The 27,234-nt window shown below is 45.6% G+C and overlaps 1 protein-coding gene across 4 annotated transcripts in view; it reads right to left on the bottom strand.

The window, feature by feature from the left end:
- Positions 1-27,234, bottom strand: part of LRRC63 (leucine rich repeat containing 63) — a 121,994-nt gene that overhangs the window by 25,684 nt on the left and 69,076 nt on the right. For all 4 annotated transcript variants that reach the window (XM_077483242.1, XM_077483241.1, XM_077483244.1 and 1 more), the window contains 2 exons: positions 26,239-26,337; positions 14,702-14,838 (listed from right to left, as the gene is read on the bottom strand). In XM_077483242.1, the coding sequence (XP_077339368.1) occupies positions 14,702-14,838; positions 26,239-26,337 (236 nt within the window). The remainder of the gene's footprint in view (positions 1-14,701; positions 14,839-26,238; positions 26,338-27,234) is intronic.

Raw genomic sequence — 27,234 nt, 5'->3', positions numbered from 1 at the left:
CACGTGGAGGATAATTTCCATTTTGGGAAGATGGATAGCTTGCACTTCCATTGGTATAGCCGTTAAAGGGTCTTGGGGGACCAGGAGGTCTCCAAAAACCCTGTTGGGGTGCTGCCCCTCTATTGTTACCACGCCCCCTATGGGTGGATTGGTACGAATAATTGGTCATGTTTTGTTGGACTTGATTGACAGGGTGTATACGTTTCTGATTCGAGGGTTGGGTAGATGACAAACCCATACCGCCTGACGCCCTCTCTGGTTGGATTGACTCCACTTCCATACTGTTTGGTTTAGGAAGCTCTTCTAAAAGTTTTTTTTGCCATTCAAAAACAATATTGCCATTATAGTCCGCCAGGCCCCTATTATATTTCTTCTTTTTCTTAACCCTTTGGTCCCTATCCTCCTTTTCAAGAATTTTTAAAAGGTTTTGGGATTTTTCCTAATATTCAGCACTTCCTTTAACAGAAGTGAGTTTAACCTGGAGATTCTTGATTTTCTCATCTAATTTGGATAATTTAACTGTTTTCCTCTCAACCAGAAATCTAAGGAAGGCCACTCCAGCTGTGTTAAAATATTTAAACCATTCCTCCAAGTCCGTATCTCCCCTTTGGGGGGCTACCTCCCACCTCAAACTCCTAGGGACCATTCCATGTTTGATATATGTTTCCAAATATGTAATATCCCATTTTGTGTGATTTTCAGAGACCATGAGGTTCTTTAACCTAGTGAACATCCCCCCTAAATCTCCTTCATCGTCCCTATAGAGTTCAAACACTCCCTCTACATTTACCACCTTAGTGGCTCTAAAATCAAAATTGTCCATATTACAAAAAGTACCCTCTCCAGGCAAGACAAAAACGTACTTGTCTTAAATACAAAAAAAAAAGAAAAGAAGAACCCCAGCTGCAGTAAAGGTATCAGAACACAATGTAACAAATAAAAAATAAACTGCGCTCAGGGGGAAACTAAAGTTAAACAATGAAAAAATAAAAAATATAAAACGTAAAAAAAGTTATACTAAAATAAAGGCCACAGCTCTGAGTGGGATACACACGCTAGAGTAAATTGTAGAAAGATTTGGAAAGCTGCACCACTAACCCTATTCAAAAATAATGAAAAATACCTAAAGAATTAATAGCACACACATAAATAAATGAATATTTGTTGCCTATTATATAAATAACATTGGTATCGCACAAATTAATTGAGAAAAAAGGACATTAAAAAATAAATATATAACAGAAAAAACAGCTTGAAGAGAGCCAAATCTGAGAGATAGAGTTCACTATGTATGTTCTTATAAGGACACCACGGTGAATCCACACGAAACTGCAAACCAGTGCCCGTCAACGAGATTAAGATGCACTTACCAGATACAGGTCAAATTGTAGCCTTAATAGTAAATCATCCGTGTCAAAATGTAGTCTTAATAATAAATCATCCGTGTCATTATCCTTGGGTCAAACGCTAACTGATCTGCTATCCCCAGTGTATGGCAGCATCGCAAAAAACAACTTCCACGGTCAGCAATCGGGTATATCACCAGCATTAGCCCAAGAAAGAGAAAGATGCCTCCATAGTGTAAAACCATTCAGATATTTTATTATACTATAAACGATTGCACTTACATAAGGTATCCATTAAAACAGCATCGAAAAGAAATCACAAAAAGCCGGCCGGCATTCAAAAGCCCGTCCTCCCCTCGTAGAGCGTGGTGGCGTCACTGCGTACCTTCCCAGACGCATTTAGTCATAAATGACGTTATCAATGGGGAACGGGCAGCGCAGCGACGCACAACCATTTATAGCCAGACCTCCTTCTGAGATGCAAGATCCGGCCCACGACGCCATCTTGATTGATGCCAAAAAAACTCTGATTATTCCATATTGGATAAGGGAAAGAATAAAAGATGGCCATACTATAGTGTGGCCCCTAGTATCGAAATTGCAATATGCGATTACGACTGTAATAGATTATATAAACAAGGGGGATCACATTAGATCCGATATGATGTAAACCCTATTCACAATAGAAATCTAGAAAACCTATATATATATAAACTTAAATAAAAAAGTGTATATATATATATATAACTGAAAATAATTAAATAAATATAGAAATGAAGAAAAATGAAGAAAAAATTTATAAAAAATAAAAAATATAATAAATGAAAAAATAAAGAAAATATATATATAATATATGAGCATATATATATATAAAAGTGAAAATACTAAAAATATATATGTATAGATCTTATATAAAAATGTGTATATATAAAGTGAATACCCCACATACTGGGCATGAATTAATTGTGTGTTTAAAGCGGTAGTAAACCCGCAATTTTTTTTTTTTTTTTTAAACCTGCAAAGCAAAATGCATAATGAGCTAGTATGCACCGCATACTAGCTCATTATGAAATACTTACCTTAGAACGAGGCCCCGACATCTGGCCCGATCCACGCCGAGGGAGCTGACATGCTCCCTCGGCGTCTCTTCCGGGTATCGCGGCTCCAGCGCTGTGAGTGGCCGGAGCCGCGACATCGTCACTCCCGCGCATGCGCGCGGGAGATTTCAGTCCGGCCGCACGAGCGCTGCCGGATTTTCACGGAGAGAACCCCCTTGTGCGCATGCGCCGCTGCAGTCAGCGGCGCATACCGAGGGGAATATCTCCTAAACCGTACAGGTTTAGGAGATATTATTTTTACCTACAGGTAAGCCTTATTATAGGCTTTCCTGTAGGTAAAAGTTAAAAAATCGACCATACTACCACTTTAAACACACACAAACACATAATTAAAAAATTATCAAAATATGTGATAATAAATTTAAACTAAATATAGATTAAAATAAATACAAAATCAAGTTGAATATATTATGTGAATTTGTGCCTACCCTGAAGTAAATATATGTACCCATAATTAATCAATATAGTGAATATACTGATAAATCAATATTAATAACTATATAAAAAACTTTTTATATACAGTGAATGAATAGGAGAAAAAATAAAGAAATAGTGAAAAATACTCATAGCAGGAAAAATGACCCCCCCATACAAAAAAAAAAAAAAAAAAAAAAAAAATATATATATATATATATATATATATATATATATATATATATATATATATATATATACACAATTGTTACCCCGCACATTTTACCAATAATGCAATAGTTATACTTGAGGCCCATCACGCATCTCAGAATGGGTTTACAAAAGCACAACAGAGGTAAAGATATATAAATCACATTTGGTAATAATCAAAAAGGCCTACCAAATAAACTGAACAAAATCAGGAATTATCTATGAAAGCATTAATATCGGTATCAATATTCAATCCATATGGGGTGTATGATTTTAAACGATGGATCCAGGACATTTCAAGCCTTGAAATCCCTATCACCAAGGAACTACCATGCCAATGAGGCTTAAATTTATCTATTCCTAAAAATAGGGTGTTCGAAGGGTCTTTATTATGCGCCACTAAATAATGTTTGGATACAGAATGTTTAGGTAACACAATCAGTATATTGGTAATATGCTCATTTAATCGCACCTGTAATTGGCGCTTGGTCCGTCCCACGTACTGTAGCCCGCAAGGGCACTGCAACAAATAGACTACCCCAGTTGTGGAACACATAATACAAGGCTTAATAACATGACCCAACCCTGTGGCAGTACTATCAAATGAGATGGTATGTCTGCATGAACATGAATTTAAAGAACAGACTCTTCCACACTTATAGAAGCCAGTTAGCTGATCGAAAAAAACCCTACTTCTCAACGGTGGGTCAATAACGTTAGGTGCCAATCGTTTTCTCAATGAACAGGCACCCCTAAAAACTCTTCTTGGCCTCTCTGGCACCGTGTCACTGCTAACAATATGCCAATGTTTGTTAACTAGTTTTTTTATATTCCTCTGTTGAACAGAATAGGTAGTCACAAAAGGGACACCCACCTGGATATTATTCACTCGTGGGCCTTTCTCAACGAGTAGTTCATGTCGACTCATGTTAGCCACTTTATTGATAATGTCAGACAAAAAATCCTGTTGATAGCCTTTCTCAAGGAACCTCGTGGTGAGAACCTCTGCTTGTGACAGGAATTCTCCTACCTCAGAGCAATTCCGTCTCAGTCTTATATATTGGCTTTTAGGGATCGACTTAAGCCAAGGGGTGTGATGACAACTATCCATAGGAATGAAAGAATTCCTATCCGTATCTTTGAAAAACGTAGAGGTGACAAAACGCTCATCTTTCACGGAAATCTCAAGCTCTAAGAAATGGATTTTTGATTGGCACATCTCATAATTGAGTTGTATGCCCCTTTGGTTCTTATTTAAAGATTCCAAAAAATCTTTCAAATCATGGTCCCTACCATCCCATAAGAGGAGGACGTCATCAATATATCTAGCCCATAGGGCTATTTGTGGTATATTTTTAACATAGATGACGTCCTCCTCCCACCTGGCCATAAAGAGATTCGCCAGGCTGGGGGCATATTTAGCCCCCATAGCAACTCCCTTGACCTGCCTATAAAATTGATTACCAAACCAAAAATAATTATGAGAGGCCGCAAATTCAAGTAGAGACATAATGAAAGTCACTTGTTCACTAGAAAGGCTGGAATCCCTGTCTAAATACGTTTGAACTGCTTCAAACCCCAAATTATGTGGGATGATAGTATACAGAGATGTAACGTCTGCCGTAACCATCCAAATGCCAGGTTTAGCAGAAATATTCGCTAACATATTAATGATATGCCTTGAGTCCTTGACATAGAAAGGCGTTTCTCGAACCAAAGGTTGTAAATAAGAATCTATATATCTGCCCACCCGGGACGTGATAGAGTCAATCCCACTAACTATGGGTCGTCCCATATACTTCTGTATAAGTGGTCAGGGAATAAAGCCACCTATAGCTATCCCAGTTCCTATAAGTCAAGCAAATCTAGCCTACTGGTACATAGCTGCCCCAGGACTGCCATGATCACTGGCCTGGTGTCTTGCAGGAATGTAGTCAGCAGTATGTGCAGATGGGTCAGTTTAGGCCACAGGCAGAGACATGGTCAGCAAACAAGCAAAAGATTGGTCCAGGCAGCAGACAGAAACGTGGTCAATAAAGAGACCAGGGTTAGTACATTTGGCATGCGGAGGCAACACTGCACTGATGTGTTAGTGATGAGACACACTGTAACTGGAGTAGCAGAGATCAGGCACACAGTAACCGGTGTGGCGGTGATCGGGGACACAGTAACCGGCGTGGCGGTGATCGGGGACACAGTAACCGGTGTGGCGGTGATCGGGGACACAGTAACCGGTGTGGCGGTGATCGAGGACACAGTAACTGGTGTGGCAGTGATTTAACTTGGTGCGGAAGTGATTAGGGACAATATGACTGGTGTTGCAGTGATCAGGGACACCGAGTGGGTGATGGCGTGTATAGACACTGACTGGTGTGGTGGTGATTAGGGACAAAGTGAGTGGGTGGCAGTGATTAGGGACACTGAGAGAATTGCGGTGATTAGGGTACTAACTGACAGCACTGGTCTGATGACATTGTACTGCCGTGGCGGTGATCAGATATAATGGCTCGCGGCACTAACATACAGTGATATCAGAGCAGCTAGCCATTGTACATGATCACCGTCACAGCGGTACAATGTTACCATAGTGACATTGCACTTGCTCTGGTAACAGTATGTAAATTATATATATATATATATATATATATATATATATATATACACACACACACATATACACAGTATCTCACAAAAGTGAGTACACCCCTCACATTTTTGTAAATATTTTATTATATCTTTTCATGTGACCACACTGAAGAAATTACACTTTGCTACAATGCAAAGTAGTGAGTGTACAGCTTGTATAACAGTGTAAATTTGCTGTCCCCTCAAAATAACTCAACACAGTCATTAATGTCTAAACCGCTGGCAACCAAAGCGAGTACACCCCTAAGTCAAAATGTCCAAATCGGGCCCAAAGTGTCAATATTTTGTGTGGCCACCATTAATTTCCAGCACTGCCCTTCACCCTCTTGGGCATGGAGTTCACCAGAGCTTCACAGGTTGCCACTGGAGTCCTCTTCCACTCCTCTATGATGACATCACGGAGCTGGTGGATGTTAGAGACCTTGCGCTCATCCACCTTCTGTTTGAGGATGCCCCACAAATGCTCAATAGGGTTTAGGTCTGGAGAAATGCTTGGCCAGTCCATCGCCTTTACCCTCAGCTTCTTTAGCAAGGCAGTGGTCATCTTTATTATTATATTGGAATACTGCCCTGCGGCCCAGTCTCTGATAGGGAGGGGATTATGCTTTGCTTCAGTATGTCACAGTATATGTTGGCATTTATGGTTCCCTTAATGAACTGTAGCTTCCCTGTGTCAGTAGCACTCATGCAGCCCCAGCCGCAGACCATGACATTCCCATCACCATGCTTTATTGTAGGCAAGACACACTTGTCTTTGTACTCCTCACCTGGTTGCCACCACACACGCTTGACACCATCTGAACCAAATAAATTTATCTTGGTCTCATTGGACCACAGGACATGATTCCAGTAAGGTTTGCATGCATTCTTGTGCATCATCTTTAGAAGAGGCTTCCTTCTGGGATGACAGCCACGCAGACCAATTTTATGCAGTGTGTGCCGTATGGTCTGAGCACTGACAGGCTAACCCCCCACCCCTTCAACCTCTGCAGCAATGCTGGAAGCACTCATACGTCTATTTCCCAAAGACAACCTCTGGATATGACGGTGAGTACAAGCACTCAACTTCTTCGGTCGAACCATGGCGAGGCCTGTTCTGAGTGGAAACTGTCCTGTTAAACCGCTGAATGGTCTTGGCCACTGTGCTGCAGCTCAGTTTCAGGCCTCATGCACACTGGACATTAAAATAACGTTATAAAAACGTCAGTAGCTTTGCAGTGAGTTTTTCAACTTTTTTGCAATATCTGTTTTAGTGAAAAAAATATATATATCAAAAAACGCTGGTGAGTGAATTTTTTGAGCGTTTATCACCGTTAGAGCGTTTTTACAGCTGAAAAACATCTCTCAGAACCCACTAGGTTTTTTTGTTTTTATGAGGTGCAATGTTGAACTTCCAGTAACCAGTGTGAGAGTGATAACACCAAATTTAACACACCTCCTCACCATTCACACCTGAGACCTTGTAACACTAATGAGTCACATGACACCGGGAAGGGAAAATGGCTAATTGGACCCAATTTGAAAGTTTTGACTTAGGGGTGTACTTACTTTTGTTGCCAGCGGTTTAGAAATGAATGGCTGTGTATTGAGATATTTTGAGGGGACAGCAAATTTACACTGGTATACAAGCTGTACACTAACAACTTTACATTTCTGCAAAGTTTTATTTCTTCAGTGTTGTCATATGAAAAGATATAATAAAATATAAAAAAAAAAAAAGAAAATGTGAGGGGTGTACTCACTTTTGTGAGATTATATATATATATATATATATATATATATATATATAATATATATATATATTTTATTGTCACCAGAGCAGTGCTATCGTAGTGACACTGTACTACTCTGGGAGGGTGATCAGGGATTTTTATTTTTCACTCTTATGCTTATTACAGTAATGATCACTGTAATAAGCAATATCTAACATTATGCAAAGGTTTTTTCCTGGCCAGCCTCACGTCAGCACACAATGGGTTAACCCCTTCCTCCAGTCTCTCAGTACCACCTTCTCTTAGCTGATAAAAGGGAGCCCCTCCTCCCCTACCCTTGTTCCTTTTTTTTTGGTCGGACTCCAGGCCACCATGCTCGTGGATTAGACTACACCCCCCTATCGAACATACACACCCAGGTTCAAGCCTCTCCTGGGATTGGAAGGTCCAGAACAATAAAGGTAGTTGCTTTTATCACACTGGACGCTCTATGTGCAGGAGCCATGCGGGCATACTAAGGCTTAAAGAGCTTACAATTTTTAGGCTATGGTGTTGCTGTAGTATTGTGCTTTCCTTTCCTGCTTTCTAGTTGCTGCGCCGGCCATCTCCCCTGTGTTTTCTGTCGGCCGTTGATGACCGCACAGGGGGTCGGGGCTGTGGGGCTATAAAGCCTGGAGAGCCAGAAGCTCCAGTGCTGTTTTCCACAGCTAGGGAGAGAAGTATACTGGTGAGTTTTCCTTTACAGTGGGGGAGGGGTGGCTGGGCTGTGTCAGTGTTTACTGAGCCATGATCACAAAATGCATTGCACCATGTGTTTACAGCTTTTCAGATACCCTACAAATCTGCTGCCACCCTGAGTGACTCCATATCCAGTATTAAGGTTTATTAAGTTTTTTCCTTTAAAGAGCCAGTAGAAAAAAAAAAAAAAGCGATAGAATAGGAACGTCTTTTTTCTTATTTCTATATCCTGTCTTTTGTTGCTGTAGTATGAGCTCACCACAGCCCCAAAGTGCACGAAGATCGTCGGAAAGGTAGGAGGGGTCTACGGGGGCCACAAAACAAAAGAGTGCAACACCAGCCTAATAAGGTGTTTTGTCTTTATAGGAGCAGAAGTCTTAAAAAAAGACAGTCGAGGAAGATAAAGTCCCGCCACCGTTCAAAATATCCGCATACATCTGGGTCACGCACAGGACATAGACCCCAAGCAATGGGCGGTCCAAGCCGCAAAAATGCTCAGACAGCTAGGACGGCAGAACCAAGTGTGACAAGAGGCCGTCCCACCGAAGGCCTCTGCTGGGCTTGTTCAGCGCCATCCGCCCCCGAAAAGCCCTCGTGTGCAGAATGCATAAGAGATGTAGCCACAGATAGAGAAACAGAGGCACGTAGGACAAAAGACTATATTCAGGAGGCAGTGACAGAGAGTATGCAGGCGGTCGCAGTGCCTCCGGGACTAAGCCTAGAGCCAAGAACGCATCTAAGCAGAAGCAAGATGCATCACCAGGGCTTGAAATATCTTCAGGAGATTCTTCAGACTCTGATGAACCGTTGGAATATTTGTTCGACTTCCAAACTCATAGACCCTTACATTGTAGCAGTGAAGGGGGTCATAGACTGGGATCAAGACACTCAGCCTCTGGAAAAAATTAAAAGATATTTCCCTAACTTGAAAAGGCAAGGGGGAACCTTCCTGTTCATGACGGAGATCCGCAAATTATGCGATGAGGAATGGGGAAAGCTGGAAGGGAAGGCGAACTTACAAAATCGCTTTTTAGGATTATACCCATTTAACACCCCAGATGCTGCTAACTTCAGAGACCCAATGGACAGACGCACAGACACAGATCTAAAGAAGATCTATTTAACTGCTGGAGCAGCTTGTCGCCCGGCCATAGCCCTAACTTTAATCTCCAGGGCGCTGAAGGACTGGGTCACAAATGTGGAGACGGCCCTGAAGTCTGACGTAGAGACGGCCAGAATCACTTCAGCAATGGAGGAACTTTATCTCTCAGCCGCCTTTTTGGCAGAAGCCTCTATAGACCTAGTAAAACTGCTTGCAAGAATTATGATGTTTTCAGTAACGGCAAAAAGGGCCCTATGGTTACGCCATTGGGTGGCAGACAGTACCTCGAAACAGGCACTTTGTAACATTCCATACAAGGGCAAGATGCTTTTCGGGGACACCCTGGAGGAAGCTATTAAACGAGCTACTGGAGGGAAGTCGGGTCTGCTACCACAGAGACCCAAAAGGAGACGGCAAACCGCTTGGTCAGGCCAATCAGAGTTCAGAAGGTCGCAGGAGGCCAGGTCATATAGACCAGGCCGAGAATATACAAGACCCCAATGGAGAGGCTTACAAAGCTCCTTTCTTCGGAACGTGAAGGCTAAGGCCGCTCAGACCGCTAAGAAACCGGAGAAGTCCTTTTGACGGGTTGACCGCCCATCACCCCCAGGTGGGTGCCAGGTTGGCATCCTTTTGGAAGGTATGCGCGGAGAAGGTCAAGGACCAATGGGTCCAGAAAACGGTCAAGCGAGGGTACAAGATAATGTTTAGAGAAAAACCACCAGTCATCTTTGTCCAGACAGAATGGCCACAAGATCAGAAGAAACAAAGGTGCTTGCAAGAATATGTGAAAGAATTACTTCAGAAAGAGGCAATCTCGTAAGTTCCTGTAAAGCAGCAGGAAACAGGGGTTTACTCCCCAATTTTTCTGGTGCCCAAAGCCTCCGGAGGTCTCAGACTTAAGATCTCTAAACCACTACATCGATCCCAAGACATTTAGGATGGAATCAATATTTACAATTATATCAATTCTGCAACCAGGGGACTGGCTAATATCAGTCGATTTAGCAGATGCCTACCTTCATGTCCCAATCAACAGGCATCACCAAAGATACCTGAGTTTCATGGTAGGGGAAGATCATTTCCAGTTCAAATGTCTTCCCTTAGGAATCGGCACAGCACCTTGAGTCTTTTCCAAGATCTTGCTAGCTACCCTCACTGTTATACGTTTGAGGGGCATAAAAATTTTCCACTACTTAGACGACATCTTGGTAGTGGCCCGTGCAATCGAAGAGGTAACAGCACAAGGCGAAGTGGTGCTGAAAATTCTATCCGAATTCGCTGGATTATCAACAAGCAGAAGAGCCAGTTGATTCCCTCCCAAGAGATGGAGTACCTAGAGCTTGTTTTCAACACAAACAAAGGGCAGGTCTTGCTACCACATTGCAAGATAGCTGAGCTAGTAGCCTGTGTGAAAAACGTGATGGAGTCCTCGTCGCTGTCAGAGAGGGACTGTATGACGCTTCTTGGAATGTTTACCGCAGCAACCCCAGCTGTTCCCTGGGCAAGATTTCATACAAGGGCATTCCAAACGTCATTTCTGAACCAGTGGGATGGAGTATCACTCCACCAAAAAATATTCATACCAAGACGGATCCGCCAGGGCTTGTCATGGTGGATAGTGCCAGGAACTCTGTCGCGGGGCAAGCCCCTCGGCCCCGGAGATTGGATCCAAATAACCTCGGAGGCCAGTCTCCGGGGCTGGGGTGCTCACTGCCTCGGCAGACGGGTTCAAGGCAAATGGAGCAGGATGGAGACCAGACACTCCAACCTTTTTGAGTTACAAACAAGATACTAGGCATTCGAGAATTTGATTCAGGGAGCCCGGGTCAAGCTTATGTTGGACAACTGGACGGCGGTCGCTTATATAACCAATCAGGGAGGAACCAAGAGCCTGCCGCTGCTGCAGTTGGCAACCAAGATATTCGCCTGGGCCAAGGCACATATGGAAGCCTTGACGGCAGCCTACATTTCGGGCAGTCAAAATTACATAGCAGACCATCTGAGTCTGGATTTTCCCAACAAAAACGAGTGGGCACTCAATAAGGACTATCTGAAAACAATCTTTTACAGGTGGGGTACACCCTCGGTAGATCTGATGGCGACCCCAGAGAATGCACAGGTACCCCCAGTTTGTGTCAAGATTCCACTGCAACGAAGCACTAGCTCAAGATGCCTTCTCAATCCCATGGGAATTTCCCCTAGTCTAGGTTTTCCCACCGGTACCACTGATAATGAAAATCCTATTAAAAATTGTGAGGGAGAACGTCCATGCAATTGCAATCCTACCCTTCTGGCCACGAAGGCCATGGTTCCCACTGCTCCTGCAGATGGCGGCAGTTCCCCCAATAAGGCTGCTGCTGAGGAGGGACCTTCTACAGCAGGACCAATGGTGTCACCCCAACCCAGACGGATTGCAACTGACAGCATGGCTGTTGAATCAGCCAGACTGCAGTCTCAGGGCATCTCAGAGGAGGTACTCTCGACACTATTGAAGTCAAGAAGGGCCACAACTAATGCCACATACACCAGGATTTGGAGAAAATTTACAGAATTCGCTTTACAACAAAATTTCTCCCCATTGTCCGCAAACATTGTGCAGGTGCTGGAGTTTTTACAGTCAGCTTTAAGTATGGGCTTAGCATACAACACCATAAAGGTGCAGGTGTCAGCCTTGTCTTGCTTCACAGGCCACAAATGGGCAGACAAGCCACTAATAAAGCAATTTCTTAGAGCGGCCACAAGAATAAGACCACCAAGGAAGTCCCTGTTCCCAGCTTGGGACTTGGGCACAGTGCTAAAAGCTTTGCTCCAACATCCATTCATGCCTGCAGAGACATGCCCACTCTGGTTCCTGACAGTCAAGCTGATTTTCCTCACAGCCATAACGCCAGCAAGGAGAGTTTCAGAGCTGGCAGCTCTATCTTGCAAAGATTCCTTTTGCATCATTCTCCCAGACAAAGTGATCGTAAGGCCCTCGCCAGCCTTAACCCCTAAGGTGGTTTCCAAGTTCCATGTAAATTGGGAGGCGGTCCTACCCAGCTTCACCCAACTGCCGAGAGAAGCGGAGGAACTAGATCTCAGACCATTGGACATGGTCAACTTATTTTCAACCTACTTAAACCGCTCTCTACAGATGCGCAAAACGGATACCTTGTTCGTCCTGCAATCAGGACCTAGAAGAGGAGAAGCGGCATCAGCTAGAGCCATAGCTACCTGGATCACCAAGGGGATAAGCCTCACATATGAGAAACAGGGGCTGACGCCTCCACAAGTTATTAGAGCTCATTCTACAAGAGGGGTGGCAGCCTCATGGGCAGCTTCCGCTAAAATATCGGTTGAAGACATATGCAGGACCGCTAGTTGGAGCTCCTGCAAAACCTTCGCAAGACATTACAATTTAGATGTCACAGTGGCTAGTACATCAAATTTTGGAAACGCAGTGGTGTCAGCACCCTTTCAAGCAAAATAAAATATTCACTAAAGCAGTATTACCAGTTGTTTTTCAACTCTTTTTGTTATCCCACCCTATATCAGCTAAATCAAATCCCATTGTGTGCTGACATGAGGCTGGCCAGGAAAACGGAAAATTGTTACCAATACTTACTGTAATTTTTCTTTTCTGGCCTGCCCTCACGTCAGTACAATCTTTTTCCCCTCCCTACAAGCCTGTCGTCCGCTAGTAATGGAACAAGGGCAGGGGAGAAGGGGCTCCCTTTTATCAGCTAAGAGAAGGTGGTACTGAGAGACTGGAGGAAGGGGTTAACCCATTGTGTGCTTACGTGAGGGCAGGCCAGGAAAGGAAAATTACAGTAAGTATTGGTAACAATTTTCCGTTATTCATGCAAACTACTACTACTATCAATGACAGCCTTTGCTTACTATTGTAACTTTGATCTCTGTAATTGGTGACAGCAATCAAATGGTACCACAGCCACTCTGAGTGGCTGGGTATCGTGATCAGCAATTGGCTGTGTCCAATAGACTTTGGGAGGCAACTTGGACACGACTAGAGTGTGAATCACAGCGCAACTTGGGGCGACTTACAGCATGAGTTTATGTCGCCCCCCAGGCCAGGCGACTTTAATAATAAAAAAAAAACCGCCATGCCCAAGATGCCGGACAAGAACACCGGAGCAAGAAGGAGAAGATGGAGAAAGAAGAAGGAGGAAGAAGAAGATGGAGGAAGAAACCGAATTATGAAGGAAAGAAGAAGGAAGAAGACCCGAAGAAAGGAGATGAAAGAAGAAGACTTTAATAAAGGACTTGTCAAAAACTGTCTCTTGTCATTTTTAACACTTTTGTCACTTTTTTGGTGAAATGGTGCACAGGGGGAGAGGCCGGGATCTGGGGTCCCCTTGTTAAAGGAGGCTTCCAGATTCCAATAAGCCCCCCACCCGCAGACCCCCACAACCACCGGCCAGGGTTGTGGGGATGAGGCCCTTGTCCTCATCAACATGGGGACAAGGTGCTTTGGGGGGACCCCAAAGCACCCTCCCAATGTTGAGGGCATGTGGCCTGGTACGGTTCAGAGACAGCGCCCCCCCCCCCTCCTCTTTTCCTGCCTGCTTGCGTGCTCGGATAAGGGTCTGGTATGGATTTTGAGGGGGACCTCCAAGCCATTTTTTTATTTGGTGCGGGGTTCCCCTTAAAATCCATGCCAGACCTGAAAGGCCTGGTATGGAATTTCGGGGGACCCCCAAGCATTTTTTTTTCTTAATGCTAACATGACCTGTGTGCAAATAGCCTTAAAAAAACCCATAGAAGTGAACCAGCGCAAAAAAAGTCAAGTTGGGAGGTGCGCCTGTTCAACTTATGCAAATGAATCTACGCAGCTTGATATTTACTAAGATTTTGCCAGCGCAGTGAACCAGAGCACCTGAACATGCGCAAATGCTTGAGCATCCCCAGTGCATAAATTGACCCCACGCAGCTCCAAGTGTATTTGCAGGTGCAGCAAGCTTGCTCAGAGAAAGCTACTTTTCCGTTCTATTTTGGGCATATTTGTTACTTGGACAGTTAAAACAATACTTCCTCACATCACCCCCATAATATTGACACTTCCAGTAAATGTCAAGCCGCGTAGATTCATTTGCATAAGTTGAACAGGCGCACCTCTCAACTTGACTTTTTTTTTAATTCTGAGTTGAAGAATGTGTGCGCCAGGTCTATAGCGGCGTACAGATTGCCGCCTCCCGTGCATCGGCATGTTATTAGTAAATGGGGAATTGCGCTGTGTTACAGGCACAAATGCTTTGTGAATACGAAAACGGCCGTTGCGTATCGGGGTGCGCCGCAACGCATGGCGCAAACCTTTTGTAATTCAGCCCTATGGATACATTGGCCGGGCTGGAACTTGTTGAGTTTACTTTTACCACATGCATGCACCATGCTTTGGAAGGAATAAATGCATACCCATCTGGCAGAGAAGATAATGAGCAAAATGACACTATCAAAGTCCTGAGTTTCTTTAGGTTGTGGATCCCAAATGGAATGTCTTTGATGGGGTTGTTTCTAAATTTTAGAAATTCCACATGTTTTAGTCTGTACACCTGAAAAAAAATTCATTACAATGTTTACTGCAGATCATTTATTTTCAGAATAAAAATATTTTCCAATTACTTGTGAAATAAAATGCATTTTTTAATATTCCTTTGTGTATTACTGTGGAAGATTTATGCCATGTATATACTATATATATGTGTGTATGTATATATATATATATATATATATATATATATATATATATGTATATATATGTATATATATATATGTATATATATGTATATATATATATATATATATATATGTATATATATGTATATATATATATATACTGTACATACATATTAAAGCTGTGCTTTTCTGGCTAAAATGAGAATCACAATTTTTTTGCTTAGAATAAATATCATGAATCTCTCATGATTAGCGTATAACATCATTTTTCACATTATACAAAAAAATTGGGCTAACTTTACTGTTTCGTTTTCTTCTTAAATTCATTAAAGTGTATTTTTTCCCCAAATTTGCATTTGAAAGACTGCTGAGCAAATACAGTTCGACATACAATATTGCAACAACCACCATTGTATTCTCTAGGGTCTCTGCTAAAAAAAATAAGATTTTTGTACTCACCGTAAAATCCTTTTCTCTGTAATTCACTGACCGACACAGCTCCTCTCTGTAACTACATGGGTTTGTTAGCCTGCCATTAGGAGAACTAGGCAAAAATTGTAACACAATACACAGAATTTTAGTCCCACCCACAGAACTTTAGACCCTGTGCTAACAACCCTCCCTGCTCCCAGGCATAACTCAGTACGTCAACAAGCAGTACAACGTAGATAAAATGAGCGGTGGGTGCTGCGTCGGTCGGTGAATTACAAAGAAAAGGATTGTACGGCGAATACAAAAATCCTATTTTTTCTTATATTCACCGACCGACACAGCTCCTCTCTGTAACTAAATGGGACGTCCCCAAGCAGTGCCAAACGAGGGGGTGGGAAAAAACAGCATTAAAACTTCATCCACCATGGCAAGTGGGAACTAGTGAAAACTAAACCCACAAAAAAACAGCAGTGTACGGAAAAACACACCGCCATATAACCGGGCATTCTCAACAGGAGAGATCCCCAACACCGCAACCTTTGTGCGGACGTAATGCAATGGTGCATTAACAAACAGTACTGCGTTTTTATCGCAAAAACAGGAAAAAATCTCAATTGCAACTACACGGCCACCTGCAAAACTTTGCGGCCGAAACAGGCATCAGCCGTTGCAATGACGCCTACCTTGTAGAACTTGGTAAACCTATGGACAGACGACCAGGTCGCCGCATTACACACCTGAGCAACAGACGCTTGGTGTTGGAAGGCCCAAGATGTTCCGATTGCTCTTGTAGAGTGGGCCGTGTCTGGAAAGGGGGGCACCTGCCCCTTCAAGGCGTAGGCTTGTACTACAATCTGTCTGATCCACCTGGAAATGGTGGCCGACGAGGCCGTCCTGCCCTTCTTTGGACCAGCCACCGAAACAAACAGTGAGTCTGACTTCCGAAAGGGAGCTGTGGCAGACAAGTACACCTTCAGAGCCCTAACCACATCAAGAGCGTGAAGGGCCACCTCCTTGTGGTGCTTTGGCTTAGGACACAATGATGGTAATACAATATCCTCATTGATATGAAAAGCCAAAACCACCTTCGGTAGAAAGGACAGTTGCGGACGCAACACCACCTTATCCCAGTGGATGACCAGATAAGGCGACTTGCATGACAAGGCCGCCAATTCCGAAACCCTCCACTAGAGAGACCACCTTCTGTGAAAGGGCCAACAGGGGAATCTCCCTGATATTCTCAAACAGCGGCTTCTGAAGCGCCGACAACACCAGGTTCAAATCCCCTGGGGGTAACGGTGGACGCACCGAAGGGACTACCCCCTGAACAAAGGTACTCACTAATGAGTGAGACACCAGGGGTAGCTGAAAAAGGACAACCAGGGCTGAAATTTGCCCCTTAATGGTGCTCAAGGCCAATTTCTGGTCTACTCCTTGCTGAAGAAACAGCAGGATCCTGGATATAGAAAAGGAGCACTGATGCCACACTTTCTCCTCACACATGGAGATGTAGGCCTTCCAGGTACGATGGTATATCTTCCATGAAGATTTCCACTCCCTCAGCATAGTTGGAATCACAGAGTCTGACAGACCCCAGTTCCTCAGCAGCTGGCTCTCAATAGCCATGCTGTTAAAGCCAGCGATGGTAAAGCAGGGCGAAAGATTGGACCTTGAGATAGGAGGTCCTCTCGCAGCGGCAGTCGCCAGGGAGCGTCTGCCACCAGACGCACCAGGTCTGCGCACCAGGGCCACTGAGGCCAATATGGGGCAACCAGGATTACTGGAATCCCCTCGGCTTCCACTCTGCGAAGCAGACGTGGCAACAGTTTCAGTGGAGGAAAGGCGTAGATCAGCTGGTACTGATCCCACGGAGCCACCAGCATGTCTGACGTGTCTGCCCACGGATCTCTTGTCCTGGACATGAATCTCAGCACCTTCCGATTGAGACGGGAGGCCAATAGATCCACATCTGGTGTGCCCCATTTCAGGCACAGCAGCTTGAATATCTCCGGAAACAACACCCATTGTCACGATCGTTCCACCATCCCGATCGTACATAAGAGACTTACCCGCAGGTTTCCTGTACAAGAGGATCGTCGGTGCCCTCGGACGCGGGTTGGCGCACACGAACGCACGCGAGTGCATGTAGTCCCTAACAGGCGCACGCGGGTGCGCGTTAATACGAGCGAGCGCACGCGGGTGCGCGATAATCCGATCGGGCGTACGCGGGGTCACGAACGGGAGCACGGTCACCCGCGGGGGTACGCAAACGTACCGTGCGACCGTTCCTGGCGCCCAACAGGCTATTTAAGGGATCAGCTTCTGCTCCACGGTGCTGTCCTGTCTACAGCGTTCCTGTGACTTCTGCTACTAGTTCCTGTGTGTTCCTGATACTGTACCCGGCCTGTTCCTTGACCTTGTCTGTTTGCTGCCTGCCTCCGACCCTTTGCCTGATTGACCATGCTTCTGCCTCCTGCTCTGTACCTCAGCTGTCCGATAGTTGCCGACCCGGCTCGCCTCTGACCACGCCTGCCTGTCCTCCCGAGTTCCAGCACCAACTACCCCTGTGGTTCCTGCTTGACTACCTGTGCCAGCTGTTCCTGCAGTCCCTGTCCGGCTTCCAGCGCTAGTTGCACCTACCGTTCCAGTCAGTTACCTGTTCCGGCTGTGCCTGCCATCTGCTATCCAGCCTGGCACTTGTGTCCTCCGGACTCCTGAATCCCTGTCTCCACCTCCAGGGGCTCTCGAGCCGGAGGCTTACGAGGCGCCGCTCCCTGCACGTTTGGGCTCTCCAACCAGGTACGTGACACCCATTCTCCTGGGTCCAGAATCTGATGACTCAGTCCACCTGCCAATTTTCCACCCCCGGGATGTAAATGGCTGACAGGGCCGAAAACGTGTTGCTCTGCCCACCGAAGTATGTGAGTGACCTCCCTAACAGCGGCTGAGCTTCTTGTTCCCCCTTGGTGATTTATGTACGCCACAGCCGTGGCTTTGTCGGACTGTATCCTAGTCGGACGTCCTTGAAGACACGTCGACCACGTGGAGGCACAGCCTGATCGCTCTCAATTCGAGCAGATTGATCGGCAACCTGGATTCGTCCGTTTACCAGAGGCCCTGAGCCAACTGAATCCCCATCACTCCATCCCAGCCTGGGAGACTGGCGTCCGTAGTGATCACCATCCATTTCAGAGGAAAGAGCGATTTCCCGGACTGAATCACCGGAGACCTCAACCCCCAGATCAGAGAGTCCCTGACTGGCTGGCTCACCTGGTCCTGTCGATCCAAGGACAATGGAGATTTGTCCCATTTCGTCAAAATCTCCTTCTGCAGGACTCTGGTGTGGAACTGGGCATAAGGTACTGCCTCGAAGGAGGCTACCATGAGCCCCAGTACTCGCATGTAAAAGCGGAGCGACGACCACTTGCTGTTTATCAGTAGTTTGACCGTAGATCTGAGAGTCTGCAATTTGTCTGAGGGGAGAAAGACCCTCGCTTCCCTGGAGTCCAATAGTAAACCCAGGTACTCCAGACGCTAGGTCGGTACAACAACGGACTTCTTTAGGTTCAACAGCCACCCAAATTCTCGCAGAGTCTGCATGGTGATCGCCACATCCTCCTCTAATTCTGAGGCAGAAGATGCTCTCAGGAGGAGATCGGCCAGGTAACCCATGATCGTGATCCCACGCCAATACTGGAGCCAGTACTTTGGTAAAGACTCGGGGGGGGGGGGTGATGCCAGGCCAAAGGGAAGAGCCACAAACTGGTAATGGGCTTCTCCGACTGCCAAACGCAGACATTTTTGATGCTGGAGGCATATGGCATAAGGCATATGTGCAGGTACGCATCCTGGAAGTCCAAAGACGCCGGGGAGTCCCTTTGATGGAGTGCTGCGACTGGAAGCACTCTGATTCCGGAACTGGTACAATCACCCCCTGATTCAGCAAGTCCCTTACTGCCCCTAGCAGGGCCTCCCGGCAAACCGGGTATGCCGGAGGGGAAGAATCTGTTTGGCGGCCAAGAGAGAAACCCTATCTTTTAGCCTGTGGAAATCAGGTCGCAGACCCATTGGTTGGATAACCGCCCACCGGGCTGAAAACTCCCGATGGCAGCCCCCCACCCGAGATGTGGGTGGGGGGCAAACCTTCATGCAGTAGCACTTTTGTTCGCAGGCTTGTTAGGCTTGCGGTTCCAGGGAAGCTTCTGACCATCCGTGGACGTCCTGTCGGGCTGGGAAAGTTTTGATGAAGCACCGGGCGGACGAAAAGGCCGCTTGTGAGCGGAAAAAGAGGGCCTTTGCCTGCGGCGTGGCTCCTTAGCCTTCCTGGCCTGTGGGAGTAATGTACTCTTACCACCCATGGCATTTTCAATAATGTCATCTAAGGAAGCTCCAAAGAGCTGGTCGCCAAGGAAGGGAAGATCCGTCAGGGCTTTTTTGGATGACTGGTCAGCAGACCAGCATTTAAACCAAATCAGGTACCTCAGCACCACAGCTGACACTGAAGCCCTGGATAACAGAGGGAGAGTATCCAGAGCCGCGTCACAAACATACTTAAGGCCTTGCACTAGTTGGTCTGCTAGTTCCACGCAGACAGGGGAGGCGTTTTGCTCTCCAAATTTGCGGTGCAAATGTTTTGCCCACTCAGTCACTGTCTGCGACACCAGTGCGGATGCCAGTACTGGTCGCACGGCTGACCCTACAACCGTAAACAAGGAACGAGCCACTGCCTCGGCCTTCCTGTCCGTGGGATCCTTGGATGCAGGAGTCCCCTCTATCGGGATTGTGGTTACTTTATTTAACCTGGATACTGGGGGGTCCATGACTGGAGGAGCAGACCATTTTTTGAGAAGGCTTTCCTCAAAGGGGTAACGCACCGCCATGTTTTTGGGAACCGAAAAGGTCCTTTGTGGCTGACCCCATTCCCTGTAGATGAACTTGTCAAAATAAGCCAAATACGGGAACACCTTAGGTGAACGTGCTGGCTTGCGGGACCCAAAAGGGACTGCTACCTCAGCAGAGGGATCCTGGCTCCTGTATCTTCAGGGTATCACGCATAGCTGTGATAAGTGCTCCAACAAGCGCTTTGTCGTGCCCGGACCCGGAATCATCCTCACTGTTCGAATGGTCCTGGTCAGCCTCGTCTGATAGGCCAGAGCAGGGGTCACCAGCCGCAGCATGGCCCGAGTCTGCATCAGAGCTCACCCCAGAGGAAGGGGGGGGGGGTTGGGGCCATTTACGCGCACCTTTCCTTCCACGCACTGCCTCTATTTTTGCAACAAAAGAGTTAAGGACCGCCTTGGGTGTCCATGGGCACAGCGCTATCCGCAGGCGACCCCGTTGCAAGGGGAAGAAACCAGTTTCTGAAGCCATGCTGACCCTACCCTGTCTGCCACCTGCAAGGGGACTTAAGATAGTGAAGGTCCCACCCTCCTGCTGCCACCGCATGGGGGGGGGTAGGGGAACCTAGTGCCAGACTCACCACCCTGGGGCGTTCTGGGAATGTTGCTAGCCGTGCCTGTAGTCCCTAGGAGGTTACCCAATTGCAGAGTGAAGAAACTGTGTCGGCAGCAGCTGTATAGAATAGCGGTGAAACGTTCTGCAGAGCTTGCACCAGCATTCAGGAAAGAGCCATCCAGCGTCCTGTATACACAGTGGACACAGGAAACAGCATGTGAGAGCACATGTGAAGCTGTCACAAGAGAACTGCGATGAAAAGAGCGCTCAGGCTTCAAGAAAATGGCTGCCAATGCATCTAATAGGAAAATCCTATAGAAGATGGCTGTTGAGGCTCACAAGAGGAACCTGCTTTGCCCACAGCCAAGATGCGGTGACAGGAAAATCACAGAACAGTACTGCCTGCCCACAGTCAGAACACCCCCACAGACAGGGACCAGGACCAACGCTAGCCTCACAGAGCCCCCTACAGGTGAGAGACCCAGCGAACCCCACACACACACTGCCCGCAGCACATGCAGCCACCCCCCTGGAGGGAGGAAGGAGGGGAGATACGGACATGGGAGAGAAGAGAAGATGAGGTGGCCCCCGAATCGATCTCCCAGGGAATGCCCAGCTGCTCACACCACCGAAGCAGGGAGAGCCGTACTTACCAGTCCTGAAGAGCTGGGAGACATTCCATTACAGACCTACTCCTGCGCAGTTACAGGGTAGCTGCTGGCCCGGTATACTGTGATCCAGACATCAGTAGCCCGGTCATATGTATACCCCGGAGCATTGAAGCTCACTGACCACCTCTGGAGCTGAGGTATGTCGTGGCCTGCCGAGTCTTAGCTGCGGCCTGCACATGCTCGATGGTCGGACTGGGGAGACTACAAGGATAACTTAACCAGCCTGTCACCCAGCTGGCAGTTGATAGAAGATCCCAGGATCCTTCATCTTGCGCAAAAAACATCAAACCTGCATAAAAAAATGGACCTAGGTCATTCTCCTTCACTAGGCAAAATAAAACTGAGTTCTGCCTGGGAGCAGGGAGGGTTGTTGCACAGGGTCTACCCCCCCGGGGCAGGACTAAAGTTCTGTGCATTGTGTTACAATTTTTGCCTAATTCTACTAATGGCAGGCTAACAAACCCATTTAGTTACAGAGAGGAGCTGTGCCGGTCGGTGAATATAAGAGAAAAATAAGACATCAGTCTTACGAATCTGAGCAGTTTTCTTTAAATAGATTTTAACTGTTCTCACTACATCAAGACAATATAGCGATTTTTCTTCCCTGGAACGTGGTTTTTGGAAAAACGATGGCAGGACAATATCTTCATTCAGATGAAAGTCTGAAACCACTTTTGGCAAAAAGCCTGGACGAGGGGGTAACACCACTCTGTTCTCATGAATAATCAAATATGGCTCTTTACAAGAAAGAGCAGCCAATTCTGAAACCCTCCTTGCTGAGGATATAGCAACCAAAAATATCAGCTTCCTAGTCAGAAGGACTAAGGGAACATGCTGTAATGGTTCAAATGGCGGTTTTTGTAACACTGACAAAACTAAATTCAAGTCCCAAAAGGGTTAAAGGTAATTTAAATGGCAGATTAATCCACCTCACCCCTTGCATAAAACCCTGGACTAAAGAATGCGCAACAAGCGGTCTTTGAAATAAAATGTATAAGGCTGAGACTTGGCCCTTAATAGTACTTAGGGCCAACTTCATCTCTACGCCCAATTGTAGAAAGGCAAGAACACCCTTTTCTGGGCTGTATCTATGATCAGGCCTAAGTAATCTAGCCTTCTTACTGGCTTTAAGGAAGACTTCTCTAGGTTGAGGATCCAATCAAGACTTTCCAGGTAACTGGTTGTAATGCATAAGCTTTGCCTTAAGCAAGTCACTGACTGGTCTATTAACAATAGATCGCCTAGGTACGCCAACACTGTTATGCTCTATGCCCTCAACCTGGCTAGAGGTGGGGCCAATATTTTTGTGAATACCACGAACTGAAAGTGCCATTGTTCCACTTTGAATCGCAGAAACCTTTGGCGAGCGGGAAATATAGGGACAAGCAGATATGTGTCCCTGATGTCGATGGACGCCGGAAGTTCTAAGCCTTGTAGGATGGAGACCACTGACCTGATCGACTCCATTTGAAATGAGAAAAATTTTAGGAACCAAGTTAGATTTTTTAGATCCAGAATGGGCCTGACATCTCCATTCGGTTTTGGTACTGAAAACAGGTTTGAATAGAAACCTAAACCTTCTTCTGTGGGGATATGTATGATTACCCCTTGAGTCAATCGGTCTAATGCTTGAAACAGAGATTGTCTTTTCCCAGGATACTTGGGAACGTTTGATCTCAGAAAGTGAGATGGTGGAAACTCCCGAAACTCTAGTTTGTATCCTAGAGTCACTGTGGAGAGAGCCCATCTGTCCTGAGTTTCCCCCTGCCAGACTTCTGTGAAATGTAGACGTTTCCCCCCCACCTTGGTGAGGGGAGATGCATCTTCATGAAGAGGTCTTAGTAATCTGCTTTGTAGTCTTGCGGCTCCAGTTCTTCTTTTGAGCTTGGGCCTGACCCTGCGATTTTCCTCTGGAATCTGATGGTGGAAGCCGTCGCCACTGCCTACAGGCGGATGCAATTGGCGCAGGAGATAAAGTCAGTTTAAATGAAGGGCGTTTATACTTTCTTTTGACTGGCAAAAGAGTACTTTTTCCACTGGAAATTGTCTGGGTGTATTTATCCAAATCATCGCCAAATAGTCGCTCCCCATGAAATGGAAAACTAGACAGTAGGTTTCTGCAGGGTGTTTCGGCAGACCAACCCTTTAGCCAAACGCATGTGTACTAGCACAAGTGCAAGGCGAGACGCCTGGTGAATAGAATCCTTTATAGCATGACAAAACAGAATGCTTTTTTAAATCGGCCAACCGTTGTGTGGGGAGCTCCTTAAGGGCCTCTGTGAACTGGTCTTTTAAGGACTGACAGATGCCTATAGCTGCAATTGCAGGCTGAGCAACAGTACCTGATAAAGAAAAAGAGGATTTTAACAGGAATTCCAACTTTTTATCTGTTGGATACTTTAGAATTTGTGCATTGTCCACTGGACAAGTTAAACTTTTATTCACACTGGAAATCACAGCATCTACTGCTGGAATTTTCAATTTTTTGGTGAATTTATCCTTCATAGGATAGAGAACTGAGAATCTCTTTGGAGGGAGAAAATGCTTATCTGGATGATCCCATTCAGTATAAATAAGCTTCTCTAGTAATGTGTGGACTGGAAACGCATGCACTGGTTGTGAAGGTTTCAAGGAACCCAAAGAAGAAACCAGATTTTCAGCTGACTCTGTTAGGGGTAGCATGAAAGTGGAGCGAACCATGTCCATAAGGATTTGTACCTCAGATTGTGAAGCTGAAACTTCAACTGCTGTTTCCTCCGCAGAGGAGTAATCGGTTTGTTTTTCCTGATCATTTGAGGGTAATACCTCATCCTGCCCCCACTGTTTCCCTGGTAATGGGTTTGGAGTGGGAGAGAGGGATCTAGCACGCTTCTTATCCCCTTTAATGGAGGATGCGATTAAAGCCACCAATCTTCTTTCTAAGCCCTGCAGGGCAGAGGAAAATGCATCTTCAGTCACGTATACAGGGGCTGAAGTGTGAGAAGCAGTTGCACCACCAATTGCTTCCAATGACTCACCCTGGCTTGCCATGTCAGGTATCGCCAGAGAGGATGACAATGTGGAGGCATTTCTGGAGTTCCCAGCGCCTGGGGGTGGTTTTGGTGCCTTAGTAGTAAGCCTTGAAGCCATAGTGCAAAGCACAAAAAGAAAAGGTACTCTAAGAACGGTTCTATTTATTTCAACAATAGTAGGAAAAACAGTAGTAGCATAGAATGATCTAATGCTAAACAATATGTTTTTTCCTGTACTGCAAATGCCTGTGTAAACCACTCACCTGCACCAGCGCTTCTGTGTCCTGTGGCAGCCTTGCTTCAGCTGCTCTTAAAAACACTGTCTGTTTCCCAGAGTATCAGCTTTAAGCTTTTTCAGGTGTGAGCCTGATTGTCTATGCACCACGCCCTTCCTGTGCTTTAGCAAGAGTCACCTCAGAGGGGAGGCAGGGAAGGGGATTTACACAGCCGTTTTATCAGCTTTTCAGATTTATGCTTGTTTAAACATAACATGTATCCCTATCCACTCAGTTTCCCCATTTAAGGGGAGAGGAGACCCCCCCTCCTCCAGCTGCTGAGACACACGCTGTATTAGCACAGATTTAAACAGAGTCTATACACTATTACTCCCTCTAGAGGAGTTTTGAAGGCATTTTACAATATAATTGAAAGAAATTTATAGATGGACTTTGCAGTTCCTATGCTTTCCTCTTACCTTTTCCTCCCTGCAGGATACTGCTATAAATAGACAGATCCAAACTTCAACCATCACGCCGGGCAGAGTGGTTAAACCTTCAAAGACTGGGGCCCTTTTAATAGGGGTTCCACTCCTTTGGACCATGTATAGCACCCTTCAGGACAGCTTTAGGTAATGTAGCAAGACCAAAAAGAGTCCTGGTTCCTAGGGTCCAGCCCTCAAAGAGGAGCATTACAGGCAAAACCTTGTTCTTCTATGCGAGCCCAGGTACCATCCTAGAGCCGCAGTGGCAGGATGGATCCGGTTGTGGAGGCTTTTTAAATCCAGCATGGAGCTCCGCAGAGCACATCTTCAATCGTGCCAACACCTTTAGACACTGGCAAAAAAACTGAGGTACTTCTGGAAGGAGGAGGGGTTATATAGGGGAATCAACTTCCTGTATTGGGTGTGCCAGTGTCAACAACTGAAGGTAGCTATAACCCACTAAGCAAATACTTAAGGCTCTGTGTCCTATGATGTACGATATAGAAAGTGCTCTGGTCTTTGGGCAGCCAAATGGTCTGGGGCTTAAGTGGTTAAAGTAGGGTACCCCCTAAAAAAAAATAATTAAAAGTCAGCAGCTACAAATACTGCAGCTGCTGACTTTTAATAATCGGACACTTACCTGTCCCAGGGTCCAGCGATGCATGGGAATGAAGCCCCCCTCGTTCCCCGTTCCGCAGGGCGCTGTGATACGCCGTACAGTCACCTGGGACACGTGACAGGTCCCAGGTGAATGTGCGGTGGGAGGGGAAGTGATGTCACCAGCCCGGGCAAGGAAGAAGGCAGACTACGAGGGACCCCCTAGCAACAGGTATTTAAAGGTGAGTAAAAAATGTTTTTTTTTTGCCAATTATTTATTTTTTTAAAGGATTTTAAGCAACTTTTTATTTTTTGGTGGCAACACCACTTTAATTAAAACTGATCCTTAAACCATCCACTTTAAACCCTCATGTATCAACGTTCTTAATTCACAGAATAAATTCAGCTTACCTCTGTAGGAAATTGCCAGAATTCATTAAAAGACAAGTTGAGGTAGAATAATGTATCATACAAGGGAGTCAAATCTGGAAGTTTTGAAATAAAATAGGCCTGGTAAAAAATAAAATAAAAAAATAACAGGCATTAAACAATGTACTGTATACAGTAGACTTTCTGCTAAGCCCATGCTCTCCATACTGTGGCCCGAGGCTGGGATGTTGCCCTTTGCTAGCCTTTATTCAGGTCTTAGGGCACCATTTCTCCCACTGATTTGAGGCACTATTCCTAATACTGACACCAACAGTGGGGCATAATTTCTCCGACACCAATGATGGGGCACTATACCTCCCACTATTATCACTGTTCCTCCCAGTGATACCATTGATGGGACACTGTTCCTCCCACTGACACCAATGATGAAACATTATTCCTCCCACTGATACCAATGATGGGGCACTATTCCTCCCAGAAATACCAATGATAGGTAGAGCTGCACGATTAATCTTTAAAGAATCAGATTGCGATTCTTCCCCCCTGATGATCTCAACAAATCATTTTACAAATTCTATGCAGAGTTCTCTGCTCACAGCTGATAGCTGTCTAAAAAAAAAAAAAAAATCCAGGCATCCTGCCAAGTTTATGAAAACAAGACTTAGAGGAGATAAAGAGATACAATGCAACAGTTCTTTTAGATCAAAGGAATAACTTCTGTCTGTAAATGAGGCAAATTTAACCACTTAAAGACTAAACCTTTTTCTGACATTTGTTGCTTACAATTTGAAATCAGTATTTTTTTCAAAAAAATTATATAGAAAATTATATATATTTTTTTAGCAGAGACCCTAGAGCAGTGATGGCGAACCTTGGCACCCCAGATGTTTTGGAACTACATTTCCCATGATGCTCAACTACACTGCAGAGTGCAGGAGCATCATGGGAAATGTAGTTCCAAAACATCTGGGGTGCCAAGGTTCGCCATCACTGCCCTAGAGAATAAAATGGCGGTTG

The sequence above is a fragment of the Lithobates pipiens genome, unplaced genomic scaffold, assembly GCF_037356315.1.
Source record: "Lithobates pipiens isolate NorthernLeopardFrog02 unplaced genomic scaffold, aLitPip1_a1.2 Scaffold_16, whole genome shotgun sequence".
Lineage (NCBI taxonomy): Eukaryota > Metazoa > Chordata > Amphibia > Anura > Ranidae > Lithobates > Lithobates pipiens.
The sequence above is the reverse complement of the archived record's forward strand: the minus strand, read 5'-3'. Positions and strand labels throughout refer to the sequence as shown.